General features: G+C 38.4%; 1 protein-coding gene across 12 annotated transcripts in view; it reads left to right on the plus strand.

Annotated features, from left to right (window-relative positions):
- DOCK10 (dedicator of cytokinesis 10) overlaps window positions 1–16646 on the plus strand; it is a 280915-nt gene that overhangs the window by 238000 nt on the left and 26269 nt on the right. For 5 of the 12 annotated variants that reach the window (XR_003435547.1, XR_003435550.1, XM_027119928.1 and 2 more), the window contains exons 31-45: window positions 406–450; window positions 2235–2410; window positions 2537–2653; window positions 4107–4218; window positions 4934–5055; window positions 5144–5258; window positions 5349–5415; window positions 5637–5684; window positions 6242–6355; window positions 8457–8581; window positions 9856–9968; window positions 11582–11719; window positions 12404–12586; window positions 13004–13114; window positions 14504–14719. Coding sequence is in view for 10 of the 12 variants with exons in the window: in XM_027119928.1 (XP_026975729.1) it covers window positions 406–450; window positions 2235–2410; window positions 2537–2653; window positions 4107–4218; window positions 4934–5055; window positions 5144–5258; window positions 5349–5415; window positions 5637–5684; window positions 6242–6355; window positions 8457–8581; window positions 9856–9968; window positions 11582–11719; window positions 12404–12586; window positions 13004–13114; window positions 14504–14719 (1802 nt within the window). In the remaining 2 variants the exon portion in view is untranslated. The remainder of the gene's footprint in view (window positions 1–405; window positions 451–2234; window positions 2411–2536; window positions 2654–4106; window positions 4219–4933; window positions 5056–5143; window positions 5259–5348; window positions 5416–5636; window positions 5685–6241; window positions 6356–8456; window positions 8582–9855; window positions 9969–11581; window positions 11720–12403; window positions 12587–13003; window positions 13115–14503; window positions 14720–16646) is intronic. The other 7 variants (XM_027119931.1, XM_027119906.1, XM_027119911.1 and 4 more) reach the window with 3 other exon arrangements.

The raw sequence follows: 16646 nt of genomic DNA on the forward strand, positions 1-16646 counted from the left end.
ACGACACTCAAGAGGAGCAAACCTGTTTCTGTCATTTGGATTCTGGTTGTTCACTACTTATCAGTAGCTCAGAAAAAGGCCTGACAGTCTCTGTGTAGATACGATATTATCAACAGTGAACATAAAAATATGTTTCGTAGCAAGCAGATTTCTGATAGAACAAAAAGGTGTCCAAGAAGAAGGCTAAGAATTAAAATAATTCTGTTCACGGCATTCATTTTTAAGGAAAAAAGTAAACAACCTAAGCTGCTTGTCTTGAAAAACAAAGCTTTGTTGAAGGGACTCGCTCATATTTTAGGCCAGTGTATTTTAATTTTTCAGTATAAATTACACATAGTTAATGAATACAGTGTGTCTCTGAGTATGTATATATCTGAATTTTTTGTTTATTTATATTAACTCCAGATCCTTTGACACCTTCAGAATCAATACAAGAGTTACATGCATCAGGTAAATAATGATATTTTATATTACACTATCTCAGCATCAATAACCACATCATAATTTGATAATATTGATGAGTATACTTAGTTCAGATTTCCAACTGGAAATTCCAGATGCTAATAAGTAGCCATATGTTTAATACCATCTAATCAAAAGAGTCAAAAAGTTGATTGAGCTTTTCTCTTGTCACAGATAATTAAATGCTTCCCCAACTTGAATTCTTTCATACTTTATTCTCCAGAGTTGGAATTTTCTTAATTTCCCAAAGCATCTGAAATTTCCTTAGAGGGCATCATAAATAAAATTCCCAACCGTATGTAATAACACGCTTGCTCAATGAAACTATATAATATTTCTATCAATAAACCACACCCCAGTTCAAACCATTCTCTCAGGATTTGAGATTATTAGAATCACGTAAGTTTATTTTTACCCCAGACCAGTTTATAACTTCAAATAGTCCTGGCAATTCTTTTTCTAGCCATAGATTGGGAATCGGAAAGCTTGGTTCTCTTTCTGGCCCCTCATTATTACTCAGTATTTCATGGAAAGATTTATTTAACCTAAGCCCTTTGATCTTAGTTCCCTGAACTTCCACATTCCCCGTACTTCTGCCCCCAGCAGTATTTTTTAAAAATGAGTGTGTTTACTTTGCTCCTGGTCAGTTATGACCTGGAGTATTCGAATAGTTCATTCTTCCTAACGGGTAGCTATGAGGAGTAATGGAGATAACGCTTGCAAAGCGCTTAGCCGAGTGTTGGCACACAATACCTGTTCTATAGGTTGGACGCTAGTCCTGCTATTAACAGTTACGTTTAGGAAGCACATTGGCCCGTTCTCGATAAATGCACTATTACTTGAGATTTCAGCGCTCTGTTCTCTATAGTTCAGACTCAAAAGGGTGCAGCCCCGTTTGGTTTTCCTCTCTCTTTGCTCTTTTACGTCCTGCAGCTCACGTGTCCTGGTGATTTTACTGCTACTCCTTGGGTCCTACTACCCCAGGTCCAGAGGCCTTCTCACCCTCCCCACTTCCCTGTTCCTCCAGCCTCCTGGATGGTAGCCCTCACCCCACATCTCCCTACAGTCTAATTCCCATTTATAGCCTATCAAATTAATGGCTCAATAAAGCACAGGTCCGATTGGGCCACTGATCTCAAAGCTGTCAGTCACTTAACATTTCCTGTAGAATTACGTGCAAATGGTTCAGGGACCTAGACACCAGCTTAGGAATTTGTACTTGACTTTGTCCATCATCCAGTCCCAGTATATCTCTTAAGTCTTAATTCTCGCCACTCCTCTTTTGGCTGCTGTGCTTACTGGTCTCCTCCGTACCTGTGCTCCCCACATAACTGTGCTTTCAGAAGTCTGTGCCACTGAAACCCTCTCCCTTCTCCCAACTTCCTCTCCTCTACCCACTGCCTCCAACTGCCCCCCCCCCGCCCCCCAGACTCTTTGCATCTTCAACCTTGAGCAACCTCAAAGGTCCATCTCAACATATTCCCTCCGGTCACATCTCCTGATTCCTCCAGGCAGAATATAAGCTTTTCTCCTTTCAACTCCGGTACTATTGTAGACATACCACATTTATGGAATTTGACATTTGACACTGAGTACTGTTCGGATTAGCATAAACAGAATACTTGCTGAATGCCCCTCTTCACATTTTTCATCTCTGTATTACTGAATCCCTCCTAGTAGTGACAGGGGTTGATAGTTGTTTGCTAAATCTCTCGATTATCAAGTGATCAGTTGATTTTCAATAACATGATCTCTTTACCTTCCTCACAAAGATATGCCTGAATATTCAGTCACAAATGAGTTTTGCCGCAAACACTTCTTAATCGGAATTCTGCTCCGAGAAGTTGGCTTTGCTCTGCAAGAAGACCAAGATATCAGGCACTTGGCTTTAGCTGTCCTAAAAAATCTAATGGCTAAGCATTCATTTGATGATCGATACAGAGAACCAGTAAGTGGTCTTCCTCTCTCCCTTCCCTAAACACCATTTAATGGTTCACTGCATTAAATGCATATCAAACCTACAAGTCTATTGATTTTCAGGTAAATCATTTCTTTTGACTACTTTTTCACCTAGGAGAAGCAGGCCCAGATAGCAAGTTTATACATGCCCCTCTATGGCATGCTTCTGGACAATATGCCAAGGATTTACCTGAAGGACCTGTATCCTTTTACCATCAATACATCGAATCAGGTAAGTCTGCAGAATATTCCAAGTGTCTATCTTAATAAAGAATTTGCCTTTTTTATATTTTTGCCATAGATAACTATTTTCCCCCAACTGTGACCAAACTAAGGATTAAACAGCACTTCTTGCTAGGTGTTTTGAGACGTTTACATAGTGTCATTTGTTCCAGATTGGTCACTGACGCCTTCCACTTGTCCATCTTTTCAGCATTTTGTTTTCATTGTCCTCTGTTCTCTGCATCACCTTCCAATTCTCTCCAGTTTGTACCACGTTCCTCTGTTGCATTCATGGCCCCATCCTCAGTGTACACCTTTCCCCACCAGCTTTCTGCATCAGGTTTAGGCCCATCTGGTGTCAGTAGAGCCACATGCCTTATTTGTAGTCACAGCCCAGGAGTGGCCTGTTTTGTCACCCCTCCTCCACTGAGCCAGCCTAGTGACTTCACAACAACCCTCTTGAGATCCTTTGACTGTGTTCAACTCCCAGATGAGTTGACGCACTGCTGAATCCAGTACTAGGCAAGATGTTACCATCTAGAAGTTAGGAGCTATGTCTTTGGAATTTTTTTTTTAGACCTTGTTCAAATCCCAATAGTATCAGTTACTATCTATGTGACCTTAGATAAGTTATCTAACTTCTTTAAGCCTCTGTTTCCTCATTTATAAAATGGAAGAGAATACCTGTATCACAAGGTTCTTAGGAGGATTAAGTTGTGGAATAGAGAACATTCATCATAGATACTGGCCTATAATAAGTACCTGAAATCTAGTTTTAAATAATAGTAATATACATAAAATAATCCATGATATATAATCTACAATATAATCAATGAATTTATGATATCGCTTATAGGTAGAATCTAAAAAATACAACAAACTAGTGAATATGACAAAAAAAAGAAGCAGATTCACATATATATAGAACAAACTAGTGATTACCAGTGGGGAGAGGGAAGGGGGGTGAGAGGAAATAGGGGTAGGGGATTAAGAGGTACAAACTATTATGTATAAAATAAACTATAAGAATATATTATACAACATAGGGAATATAGCCAATATTTTATAATAACTGTAAATAGAGTATAACCTTTACAAATTGTGAATCCCTATATTGTACACCTGTAACTTATATAATATTGTACATCAACTATACCTCAATTAAAATTTTTTTAAATCAGTGAATTTATCAATAACCATTCCAGCCATTTAGTCTATATCTAAAAGATAGTTTCTACTACATTGTTAAAAATTTTTTAAATCACGTAAGAAATTAAACTGTGACTAAGAGTATGGTTTAACTATATTAATTTTCATTGCCTAGTTTGGCAGAAGGTTTTGCTGAAATATAAAAGATCGAATCGCGTATCATCTAATGGAAAGTGTAACGAAGAAGGCATATGTGGGTTTGCAATGCTGAAATATGATGATTCCCACTAATTTCTTTTGTGCTTTGAATACAGGGGTCTAGAGATGACCTCAGCACCAATGGAGGATTCCACACCCAGTCAGCTATGAAATATGCAAACTCTGTGGACACATCATTTTCTAAAGATGTTTTGAATTCCATAGCAGGTACTTCAAACCTTCCAGACAGTTGTGTTTAACTCTCATCCGTGTTTACGTTGTATATCACTGTGCTTTTTACCCACTCCATAATTCATTACACCTAATCTATGTGACAAAGTATACTGCATTTATATAGCTGAAGAGTCTTGTTACATATTTCTTTGCATGCCGTCCAGCAACTTCCTCTTCTACTTAGTGTTCATTTTTACTTGGATCAAGGAGCAGTCTTCTCCGATGTTATCAAATTGTTTCATTCTGGAGACAATCTTGAAGTTTTCATTGCATACGGCCTTTTAAAGTATAATAGCCCTTCAACTTCAAAGATTATTCTTAAGAACTATTTTGGAAATGTCATCTTAATTTCTTATAAACTGTCAAAAATTGAAAGCTTCTTCCCCCAAAGCATCATTAGGAACTTTTATTATTCATTTTAAAACAGAAATGTTCTTTCAAAAGCTTTTGAAGAAATCAAAGGAAAAAAGATTTATTTCCAGTTAAAAAGGTCTACATTTTCCTAAATCCTTAAGGCTGGCATGGCTGTTATAATAATAGTTTAAAAGTTGCATATCTTTCATGGCAATGCCAGACTCTATTACGTCAGCTTTTCACAATACTGCTACCCCCTGAATGACCAGCGTCGTTTTGGTTCATCATTTTAGCTTTCTGTGTTGTGTGCCCACGCATCTCATTACCGTCTGTGTGCTATGGCTTGTGTTTACAGCATTTTCATCAATAGCTATTTCTACAGTAAACCATGCTGATTCCAGAGCTTCGTTAGCAAGTCTTGACTCCAACCCAAGTACCAATGAGAAGAGCAGTGAGAAGACTGAAAACTGTGAAAAGGTACGGCTTCCCTCCCAAACTTACCGAGCATATTACCAGTCAGCAATCTCCTATGCTTACTCAATCCTAATTGGTTCTTCATTCCTAGATCCCAAGACCCTTGTCTTTGATAGGCTCAACTCTTCGGTTTGACAAGTTAGATCAAGCAGAAACCAGGAGTCTTCTTATGTGCTTTCTTCACATTATGAAAACAATTTCAGAGGGTAAAGAGAGTTCTTTAAATTTAAATTTTAAAAAGAAGAAAAAAACTTTGAATTTCAAAGAGTCTCATGCTACTCGGGGTTTCCTTTCAGAGACTCTGATTGCCTACTGGCAAAGAGCGCCCAGTCCAGAGGTGTCCGACTTCTTCAGCATCTTGGAGTAAGTTTTAGAGTCGATTACATAACGCTTTTTTCTGGAACCTTCAAAATACTTTAGTATACCATTTTTCATTCTAGGTACCATATGGTGAATGATCTATCAGTAATAATGCATAAACTATTTAAAGAAAACAATATTTTTCTTTTAATATACTTGGATGAACACTTTGTATAAATAAAAAGGCGTGAATAATTAGAATGTGACATTTTTTTCCTTTCTAGTGTTTGTCTTCAAAATTTCAGATACCTAGGAAAACGTAACATAATAAGGTAATAATTTTAAATTCCAAAGGGTTAGTCTGATATTTTGAAAAAAATTATGACATATTATTAATGGATCAGGTTAGACTTAGAGATTTATGTTAGAAATCTTAAAATGCAAATAAGGATTTTTAAGGTTGACCTCACATTAGACATAGAAGTTTGATGAATACCCTATAGCCGTAGTAGATCTAGGAACAGTTAAAGCTGTCCAGGGAAAAAGCACAAAACACATTTCTGAAAGGAAACCACATTTCATGTAACTTCTCAACTAATTTATCCATCTTTATATGAATATAACCTGAAAGATACCTATTTAAGAAAATACTTCCAATAAACTAAAAAAAGCAATTAATCTAGAAAACTGTGCTGTCATCCTTTTCTCATGAGAGACAGCAGTGCCCCTGGCATCTTCCCTAAACCCGCAATTTCCCATTTCCAGAAGAAAATGTGATTTTATTTTTCATAGCATGTGGAATATTTCATTGTTCAGTAATCGCTTTGTCAGTTGCCTTTTTTTAATTCATATATCAATTACAAACACTGAGCTCATATTAAAACTTCAGTTTTCCTTGCAGAAAAATTGCTGCTGCATTTAAATTCGTGCAGTCCACCCAAAACAATGGAACTCTCAAAGGATCTAATCCATCCTGCCAGACTTCTGGACTCTTGCCGCAATGGTACTGTCACATTTGCTTGATATTTAAAATTATATTGTGAGTGTACGTGTGTGTGTGTGTGTGTGCGTGTGTGTGTGTGTGTGTGTGTATATATATATACATATATATATATATATATATATATATATATATATATATATAGGCTGTGGATACACGCATATGCACACACACATATGTATGTGTGTGTGTGTCTGTGTATATATATATCTCAAACCCAAAACAGATCTCAAGTAACTCTGTATGTTTCTCTGAAGAAACTGTGTCGGTACATCCCTATCTGCCCCACTAGCTTGTGAAAACCTAGAAGCAAGGATCTGCCTTATTTATGTGCACCTAGCGTACAATGCCTTGTATAGGGTCAATGGGTATCTTAATTTCATTGAACCTGAAAAGACATAATTCCAATAAATGCCTATTGTAATGTTTGCTAATCTAGTGACAAAGTAAAATGTGAGGTCATATCTCCCCTTTCCTCTTAGTAGTAAGTGTAATAACTTATCAGTATTCTTAGAGCTTAATGTGTTGTTTAAAGGGTCAAGGGCAATAGGAAGCATAGCTGGCCCCGTAAGCTCATTTTAGATTTTTTAGTCATTAGAATAGTATATAAAGCCTAGGGTCACCCTTCATTAACCTACCCTACAGGAAACATTTGCCCTAAAATCCTGCCTTAAAGCTCCTCTGGGTCTAGTAAATCAGAATTCTTTGCTAAAATTTTCTCCAGTTTGATTTATTCTCCCCAGGAGTATCATAATAATGTATAATATGAAAATGGCTATATTTTAGAAAGAGCTTTAGAAAGAAATATGAATGTAGTATATAGCTAATAAACCATAAAATAAATTTTGCCTGTTTATCCATGGGGACCCCTTGAAATGGCCCCTTATGAGAAAATAAATGGCAGTTGAGTAGAGGACTGTAAACAATTACTTTAATGACAGTCGTAGCCCACCTGAGGTCACTGCAGTTTTGGAGACGTCTGGTGGGTTAGACTTTAGGCCCCTCCCTAAACCATCTGGACAGGTCCTGGTCGTTCCCAGGACTCCCCTCCCAGAAGCCATGGCTTTTCCTCCAGGAGTTACAGACTGAAGGAGACTCAAAACCTGGAAATAATCCAGTCCCAAAGGTCCAAGCCATACAGCCCCAAACCATACAGCCCCAAACCCATTATTCCGTGTAGCTACAGAAATGACCCAGACTCTCCTGCCTACTGAAAGCCAAGGTTAGATCTCTAGGGTCCCAATCCATCCAGAGCATTTGATTTAGCCAGAATCGAATAAGCCTTGAGAAGTAAGACAAAGACAAAAAGTTGTTTCTTTTTCAGGCTTGACTCTTCAGTATCTCCTATTGCCTGCTTTCCTCAAAGAAATTTTCTATGACCTTGGCCATCAGATAGCTTAAATGAAAGCTTAAATGAAATGATAGCTTAAATGAAAGTCGGGAACAGGAAATATTCCTACTTCCTCATTCCCCCAGTTAGAAGTGCCAAGGGGCATTGAATAAGAGCCCTGGCCATTGTCCCTGCTCTGGGAAAGCAGCAGCCCAGAAGCGACCTCAGCTCTCTCCCCCACAAGGATCATATGTCGGCCCTGCTGTGGGCCTGACACAAATGCAAAGACAAATCCTGTAAGAATTTCCAAATGCAAAGAAGTAGGAGACAAAGGGTTGTTTCAGACTAGATTTTACTTTTTTACATTTTACCTCCTAAAAATAATTGATACAATTGAGCTATATAATATTGTACTTTTTTAATGTCTACCACTATGCCTTTCTGATCAACCAATGACCACCTGAACATGCATGGAATCCCATGATTTCATTAAATAATAATGAATATGTTTGTGCAGAATTTAATTCAGCATCTATTATTTGTCTGTTATCCTTTAGTATCTGTTATCATTCTGAACCCTTTTTTGGCTTAAATAAAATTTGTCCAAACGTACTTTTAAAAGTTCCTCTCATCATGTCACCTATAATTAATATTTTTAATAAAAAGTCTCTATTCAAAAATTTTTTTAACATTTGACTCAATCAAGAGAATTTGAATGAAAATTTGGTTATAATATCCCTATGACTTTAAGCATTTCTGTCATTTCATTTTCAGGATGCACACCACTTCCAGTCACGAAGGACAGAAGCAGCACAGATCACAAACTTTACCGATAATTCGAGGCAAAAATGCACTTTCTAACCCTAAACTCCTACAGATGTTAGACAATACCATGACCAGTAAGTATACCAGAAATAATAGCAACAAGATGGTTATCATTTTTCTCTAGATGTGTGCAGGACATAAAATGCATTATGTTTCAAAAATGTAAGGAATGTTGCTGTGCCCCTGAGACCACTGGTTTTCAGGCTTGCTGTAGCCTGAGGAACATTTCTGGGAGGAGAGAATCAGCTGGAAGCATCTAAAAAAAAGTAGTGTCCTTATGAGGAGAAAGGGGAAAAGTAAAACTCTCAATATAGTATGCTCACTGTAGCTCCTCTGGAACCAGGTGACTTGGCATTGTGAGGGGTTAGGGTGGCCTCTCTCAACCAGATTATTGTCCACTCTTTGGGAAGAGGAGAAAGTTGTCCATGTCCTAGAAGCAGCAAGTGTGCCATCTCGAATCCAGTGTTGCACACATTCCAGGTGTGAATGAGGAGAAGATGGGATCCAGTGTTTTTGTATCATGGAAGTGTTCTTGATTATGGACACGTGAACACAGTTAGCTGTTTGAAGGTATCTGCCTTAACCTAGAAACACATTTAATCCCTTTCTGACGAGGCCATTAATGCAGATCATCTACTGAGACTCTACGTTTGGTCTATTAATCTGGGACCAGAAAACTTGACCCAGACTGATTATGGAGGAAATATGACTCTACCAATGGCTGAATCAATGGAAAAGTAGTGAGAAATAATGGAGAACAGACTACTCTGGTCCTTTGGAAACTCTATAGCTGACAAATTAAAAGGGCACCCACACAGTCTTAATCAGTTCGAGCTGCTACAACACAATACCACAGACTATGTAGCTTAAACAACAAACATTTATTTCTCATAGTTTTAGAGGATGAGAGATCCAAGATCAAGATGCCAGCAGATTTGATGTCTGGCAAGAACCACGTTTGCAGATGGCCAACTTCTTGCTGTGTCCTCACGTGACAGAGAGAGAGATGATCTCTCTGGTGTCTCTTTTTATAAGGGCACTAATCCCATTCATGAGGGCTCCATTCTCATAACCTAATTACCTCTCAAAGACTCTGCCATATTGTGGCTAAGGGCTTTGACATATGAATTTGCGGGGACACAAACATTCAGTCTATAGCACCCACTAAAAACTGTCTCTCTTTTTGCTTCAGCTGCTAAAGAGATTGAACAAATGAAAGCACTTTGATTTAATAAAATTACTCATCAAAACACCAGTAAACATTGACTATGTTGTAATAGAAAAAAGTTCTTTATAGGGTACAAAGATTTGTTTCTGACATTTATGCATTTTCTACTTTATTTTGTAGGCAACTCCAATGAAATAGACATCGTGCACCACGTGGACACAGAGGCCAATATTGCTACAGAGGTTTGCCTGACTATTCTAGACCTGCTAGCCCTCTTCACTCAGGTCCACCAGGTGAGTGTGACTGTAACTTCTTCTGTAATATGATAAAATGAAAGGTGGAAAAGTCATGTGAAGTCAAGAATATGTTTTTAAGGTTTTTATGACATTTAATGAAATGTATTAACCTTACATAAATCAACCTAAGTGTGAGTGGAAAACATGTTAAAGAAGAGATTCAGAATTTATCAGAAGTTGGCGAATGCTCAATTGATATACACACAGACATATTTCCTTATTGTCCAATAATAGACAATCTCTCTTCCTTGTTTCTCTTGCTTTACTGTCAGGCAAGTTGGGCTGAGAGAGAATGTGACTCTACTTTTTCAGTATCAAAGGGAGAGACAAAGCACAGCTAGATACAACAGATAAACAGATACAACAGCTAGAGAAAACAGAGTGATAATGTTGAACATCTTTTTGTGTGCTTACTTACCATCTCTATATCTTTGGTGAAGTGATTCCACTACCTACCATTAGAATGGCTGCAGTTTAAAAAGACTGACCATACCAAGTTTTGGCAAGTATATGGGGAAACTGGAACTCTCATTCACTGATGGTGGGAATACAAAATGATACAAACACCTTGAAAAAACGTATGCTGGAATGAAGGTTCAACATAATCTATCATGAGACCAGCCATTCCAATACTAGGAATTTACCCAGGAAAAATAAAAGCATTTGTTCACACAAAGCTTTGTACATCAATATTCATAGCTTTGTTTTTTAATAATTAAACACTGGAAACAACCCAAAAGTACATCAACAGGTGAATGGATTTTTTAAAATAGTGGTATTGAAACATATCCATACAATAGAATATAAAATATAAAATTTTATAAAATATGAACTATAGAAATTATATCAATTACACCTCAATGAAGTTATTAAAAACATTAGCTCAACCTAATGAGCTTTCAAACGTTAAGGGTTAAATTAGAAAAAGTTGGGTCGGTTGAATAGTCTGCACCAAACAGAATGATTATAGCAAGGAAGTCTTATTTTCAAGTAAAATGTCAGCATGGCAGTCGAAAAAACAAAATCCACATTTTAATTCTTTATTGCTCGATGGAAATGTCAATCAAATCTCATACATCTTACAGGCTCTATCAGTGCCTTTGAGGACCTGCCTGTCTGTGACCACATCTGCTACCTCTCTCCCGACCCTGCCCCACTAACCATGCTTAGGCTACTCTGCTCTTTTTCCTCTTTTTTTCTTTTTTCTCTTTTTTCTCTGCTTGAACTAATAAGCTCCATTCCATCTCAAGTCCCTGGTACCAACTGTTTTTCCTTCCTTGGACAATCCTCCCAAATCTGCCCATGGCTGACTTTTTCAGCTCACATGTCAATTCATCCATTAGGGAGGTCTTAACCACCCTATATAAAGTAATCTTATCTCCCAAAGCAATTACTTTCCATCATAGATTATTCTACTCTATTTTCTTATTTAGTAACTTTTTTCAATCACTGCTATATGTAAGTTTCATTGGGAACATAGAGCTTATTCAGCACTTTATTTCCACACCCAGAATTGTGCCTATCGCATAGTAGGACCAGAGTAGATATTTTTTGAAATAATACAGGTGTCCTTTCACTCATCCTAAATAACTGCTGTGTTGAATTTCCAGAGACAACTCCAACAATCTGAATGTCAAAATTCAATGATGAAAAGGGTCTTTGATACCTACATGCTCTTTTTTCAAGTCAACCAATCAGCCACAGCCCTGAAGCACGTATTTGCCTCTTTGAGGCTATTTGTATGCAAGGTAAGGGTCCTCCAGGTTCCAAGAAAAGCTCAGTGAAGTGTTTATTGCTGACAATAAACACATATCAATCCTTACATCTCTCAGTATCGAGGGAAGAAAGTTTGTTTTCTTCTATTTGATTTATTTGGTTTTATTAGACGATTTATTTGGTTTTATTAAACTATTTGATTCACGGTCTCAAAATAAGTTCACAACCTTGGCAGCCTATCTGCTGGATATCAAAAGGGAGCAAAATTAGCACCCGGCCATCAATTCTTGGGGTTCTCAGTGTTTGTGGCAGAGAGTTAGGTAAAATATACACCATCAACTGTGATGTCCGTTCCTGCCAAGTCAAAGGTTCTGCACTAGATACAGGAGAGTCCACCTCTGAGGACCCTGGGGGTTTTACAGTGTTGGGTGAATAGAAACTTTTTCAGAGCTCTCATTCCATTGCTTTGGGTAGTCATCCGTTACTGATGCAAGGGATACTTACAACGTGGAGAATGATTATTTCTAGGAAAAAAAAAATACTAACATAGACTTCAGTAAATAAGATTATATCCTCTTCCACCTGCAAATGGGAGAAAAAGTCTAGGTTAAGAAAAAAAGAAAGAAAGATTTTATTCTAAGGGATTTTAAAATTTGAGAATGAACAGAGCAAAATGAAGGCATCTGCTCACTTCACCAGCACTTCTGTTTCCGCAGTTTCCTTCAGCGTTCTTCCAAGGGCCTGCCGACCTGTGTGGCTCATTCTGCTATGAAGTCCTAAAATGCTGCAACCACAGGTCACGGTCAACTCAGACGGAAGCGTCAGCACTTCTATACTTTTTTATGAGGAAGAATTTTGAATTTAACAAGCAAAAGTCAATTGTCCGGTCCCACTTACAAGTACGTGCTGCCAATTTCCATTAATGTTGTTGTTCAAACCACTCATTTGTTTCAGCATTGATAAAAGCCTACTGTTTCCAGGGCAACCACTTCCCAACTCTTCCATCAGATTCCTCCTTAAAGATGCCCATCACACTGAGTTCCGATTCATAGAAAGAGTGCAACTGGGCAGAAATCAGCAAAACCCATAACTCCGCCTGTACTTTTCCTTTCTTCTGCCAGGGAATAGAATCATAGAATACACAACTCAGGGACCATGACTGTTTCTAGGATGCCAAATCCCACCAGATTCTGAGCACATTCATTGGGCCTACAGGGAGAAATTAATGATACATTCATCCAACTCAATGGATTTCTTAACAACTAGTATTTCGGAGTTACTTGCTTTTGAGGTTCCGTTTTCCTTTTCTTTTTCAGCTTATCAAGGCCGTAAGCCAGTTAATAGCTGATGCTGGGATTGGAGGCTCTCGGTTTCAACATTCCCTTGCAATTACCAATAATTTTGCTAATGGAGACAAGCAAATGAAAGTAAGAAATGCTTTGTGGACTTTTTTAAAGAATTGGGAATAAACTAAACTGGATTCTTTTCGCGAGATACCAAAATCATAAAAAATACAAATTCTGTATTTTGTGTATTTACCCTTTGAGTACTTACATTGAGTCCGCTTGCATGAATGGATAATCAGTTCTTACACTTTCAGCATATACTCAGTTAAGTGGAATTTCCAAGATATGGGGTTGAATGATACTTAACAAGAAAACTGACCACAAGTATCAGATACCAAGAAATACAGTGTTTCTCTCATAATCTCATTCTTGGTCAAATTCATTTTATCTCTTTTAAAACTTTCTGGAGGGGCTTCCCTGGTGGCACAGTGGTTGGGAATCCGCCTGCCAATGCAGGGGACATGGGTTTGAGCCCTGGTCTAGGAAGATCCCACATGCCGCGGAGCCGCTAAGCCCGTGCACCACAACTACTGAGCATCCACTCTAGAGCCCACGGGCCACAACTACTGAAGCCCATGCACCTAGAGCCCACGCTCTGCAACAAGAGAAGCCACCACAATGAGAAGCCCGTGCACCGCAACGAAGAGCAGCCCCCACTCATTGCAACCAGAGAAAGCCCGCACACGGCAACGAAGACCCAGCACAGCCAAAAATAAATAAATAAAATAAATAAATTAAAAAAAAAAAAAAAAACCTTTCTGAAGACTTGTCCTTCAGTTATAATACTGAAAAGTTCAGGGATAGAGCCTGGTGTCAGGCATGGCTGAACCCAGGGATTAAAATAATGTTTTCAGATCCCCTTCCCCTACTGCCTCTAGTTTTACCTCTCTCTTTGTCTCTCAGTTCAGTTTTCTTCTTCCTTTACTTCATTTACAGGTAGGCTCTCCCCATGAGCTAACTCTCTCAGAAATTCTGAGGACAATGGTAGTATTCTATGGATGGGAAAAGCACCTTGCTCTATAGTGCCAATTAAAGTCCCAGGACTGAGTCTCGTTGATCCAACCTTGTTTCATATGCCCATCCCTAAGCCAATCACTGTGACCTGGAGTATAAAAGAATATGATTGATTGGCCAGGCCCATATCATGGGTCACCCCTGGTGCCTGGGAATGAAGTAGCCCCATTCAAATCATGTGAACTAGAGCCAGAGAGGACGCTAGAGGATGTCGGGATGCTATTACTAGAAGAATGTAGGCTAGGAGACAAAATGGAGTCCACTACAATTCATCTTCAAATGTGTACAGCCACAATCACAATACATAGAATTTGTCCATAAAGAATATACATATTTGTGAACAATATTTAGAATGCACTAGACTGTGATGCCAAGCCATAGCTAAAAGCATAACTTGAAGTGAGTTAATTTGTGAGTTCTAAACAGATAATGACCCAGGCTCTCTATTTTCCAAAGAACAGCAATTTCCCAGCAGAGGTGAAAGATCTGACTAAACGTATAAGGACTGTTTTAATGGCCACGGCTCAGATGAAGGAGCATGAGAAGGATCCCGAGATGCTGGTGGATCTCCAGTACAGCCTGGCAAACTCCTACGCAAGCACTCCCGAGCTACGGAGGACCTGGCTGGAAAGCATGGCCAAAATTCATGCGAGAAACGGAGACTTATCCGAGGTGATGAGCAAAGACTCAGTCATTCTTCATTAGGTGTCCTCTTGATCAGGATGATTGGGTTATCATTTACAACAGGAGTATAAAAAGTTATCATATTTCCCCACTAAAGTTGATATGACCTAATTATATGTTATGTGCATTACATTTGCATGTAGGATTCAAGGATGCCTAACTCCATGTAAATAATATCAAATACAAGCCAGTGTCTTGGGGGCCAGCTGTCGTTGTAGGATGTGTAATGGAGACCAAATGCTAAAAGCCTGAGGCTAAGGAGGATGGTTAGAAGGGTGTCTGGAAATTGAGTTATATAAGTTGGTGTTCTGTGTGTTAAAACTTCTTTCCTGGAATTGGAGTTGAATGGGGAAACTCACCATTGAGGTGAGTCAACTCAGGTTGGGGTAATCTGTCCTCCTGTGCAGCTAGCCTGAACTAGCGTTGGAAAGGTTAACACCCCTAAGAGCCATATGAGAAGAGGCCACTGTGTGATGGTTATAAATCAATAGGTAACTTTTTATCTTTTTTAACATCTTTATGGGAGTATAACTACTTTATAATGGTGTGTTAGTTTCTGCTTTATAACAAAGTGAATCAGTTATACATATACATATATCCCCATATCTCTTCCATCTTGCATCTCCCTCCCTCCCACCCTCCCTATCCCACCTTTCTAGGTGGTCACAAAGCACAGAGCTGATCTCCCTGTGCTATGCGGCCGCTTCCTACTATCTGTTCTACATTTGGTAGTGTATATATGTCCATGCCACTCTCTCACTTTGTCCCATCTTATCCTTCCCCCTCCCCATATCCTCAAGTCCATTCTCTAGTAGGTCTGCCTCTTTATTCCCATCTTGCCCCTAGGTTCTTCATGACCAATTTTTTGTTTGTTTTTTAGATTCCATATATATGTGTTAGTATACGGTTTTTGTTTTTCTCTTTCTGACTTATTTCACTCTGTATGACAGACTCTAGGTCCCTCCACCTCACTACAAATAACTCAATTTCATTTCTTTTTATGGCTGAGTAATAGTCCATTGTATATATGTGCCATATCTTCTTTATCCATTCATCTGTTGATGGACACTTAGGTTGCTTCCATGTCCTGGCTATTGTAAATAGAGCTACAATGAACATTGTGGTACACGACTCTTTGAATTACAGTTTTCTGAGGGTATATGCCCAGTAGTGGGATTGCTGGGTCGTATGGTAGTTCTATTTTTAGTTTTTTAAGGAACCTCCATACTGTTCTCCATAGTGGCTGTATCAATTTACATTCCCACCAACAGTGCAAGAGGGTTCCCTTTCCTCCACACCCTCTCCAACATTTACTGTTTGTAGATTTTTTGATGGTGGCCATTCTGACCGATGTGAGATGATATCTCATTGTAATTTTGATTTGCATTTCTCTAATGATTAATGATGTTGAGCATCCTTTCATGTGTTTGTTGGCAATCTGTATATCTTCTTTGGAGAAATGTCTATTTAGGTCTTCTGCCCATTTTTGGATTGGGTTGTTTGTTTTTTGGATATTGAGCTGCATGAGATGCTTGTAAATTTTGGAGATTAATCCTCTGTCAGTTGCTTCATTTGCAAATATTTTCTCCCATTCTGAGGCTTGTCTTTTCATCTTGTTTATGGTTTCCTTTGCTGTGCAGAAGTTTTTAAGTTTCCTTAGGTCCCATTTGTTTATTTTTGTTTTTATTTCCATTTCTCTAGTAAGTGGATCAAAAAGGATCTTGCTGTGATTTATGTCATAGAGTGTTCTGCCTATGTTTTCCTCTAAGAGTTTGATAGTGTCTGGCCTTACATTTAGGTCTTTAATCCATTTTGAGTTTATTTTTGTGTATGGTGTTAGGGAGTGTTCTAATTTCATTCTTTTACATGAAGCTGTCCAGTTTTCCCAGCACCACTTATTGAAGAGGCTGTCTTT

This window comes from Aethalodelphis obliquidens, unplaced genomic scaffold (assembly GCF_003676395.1).
Source record: "Aethalodelphis obliquidens isolate GAN/ISIS:26980383/991018 unplaced genomic scaffold, ASM367639v1 scaffold2, whole genome shotgun sequence".
Lineage (NCBI taxonomy): Eukaryota > Metazoa > Chordata > Mammalia > Artiodactyla > Delphinidae > Aethalodelphis > Aethalodelphis obliquidens.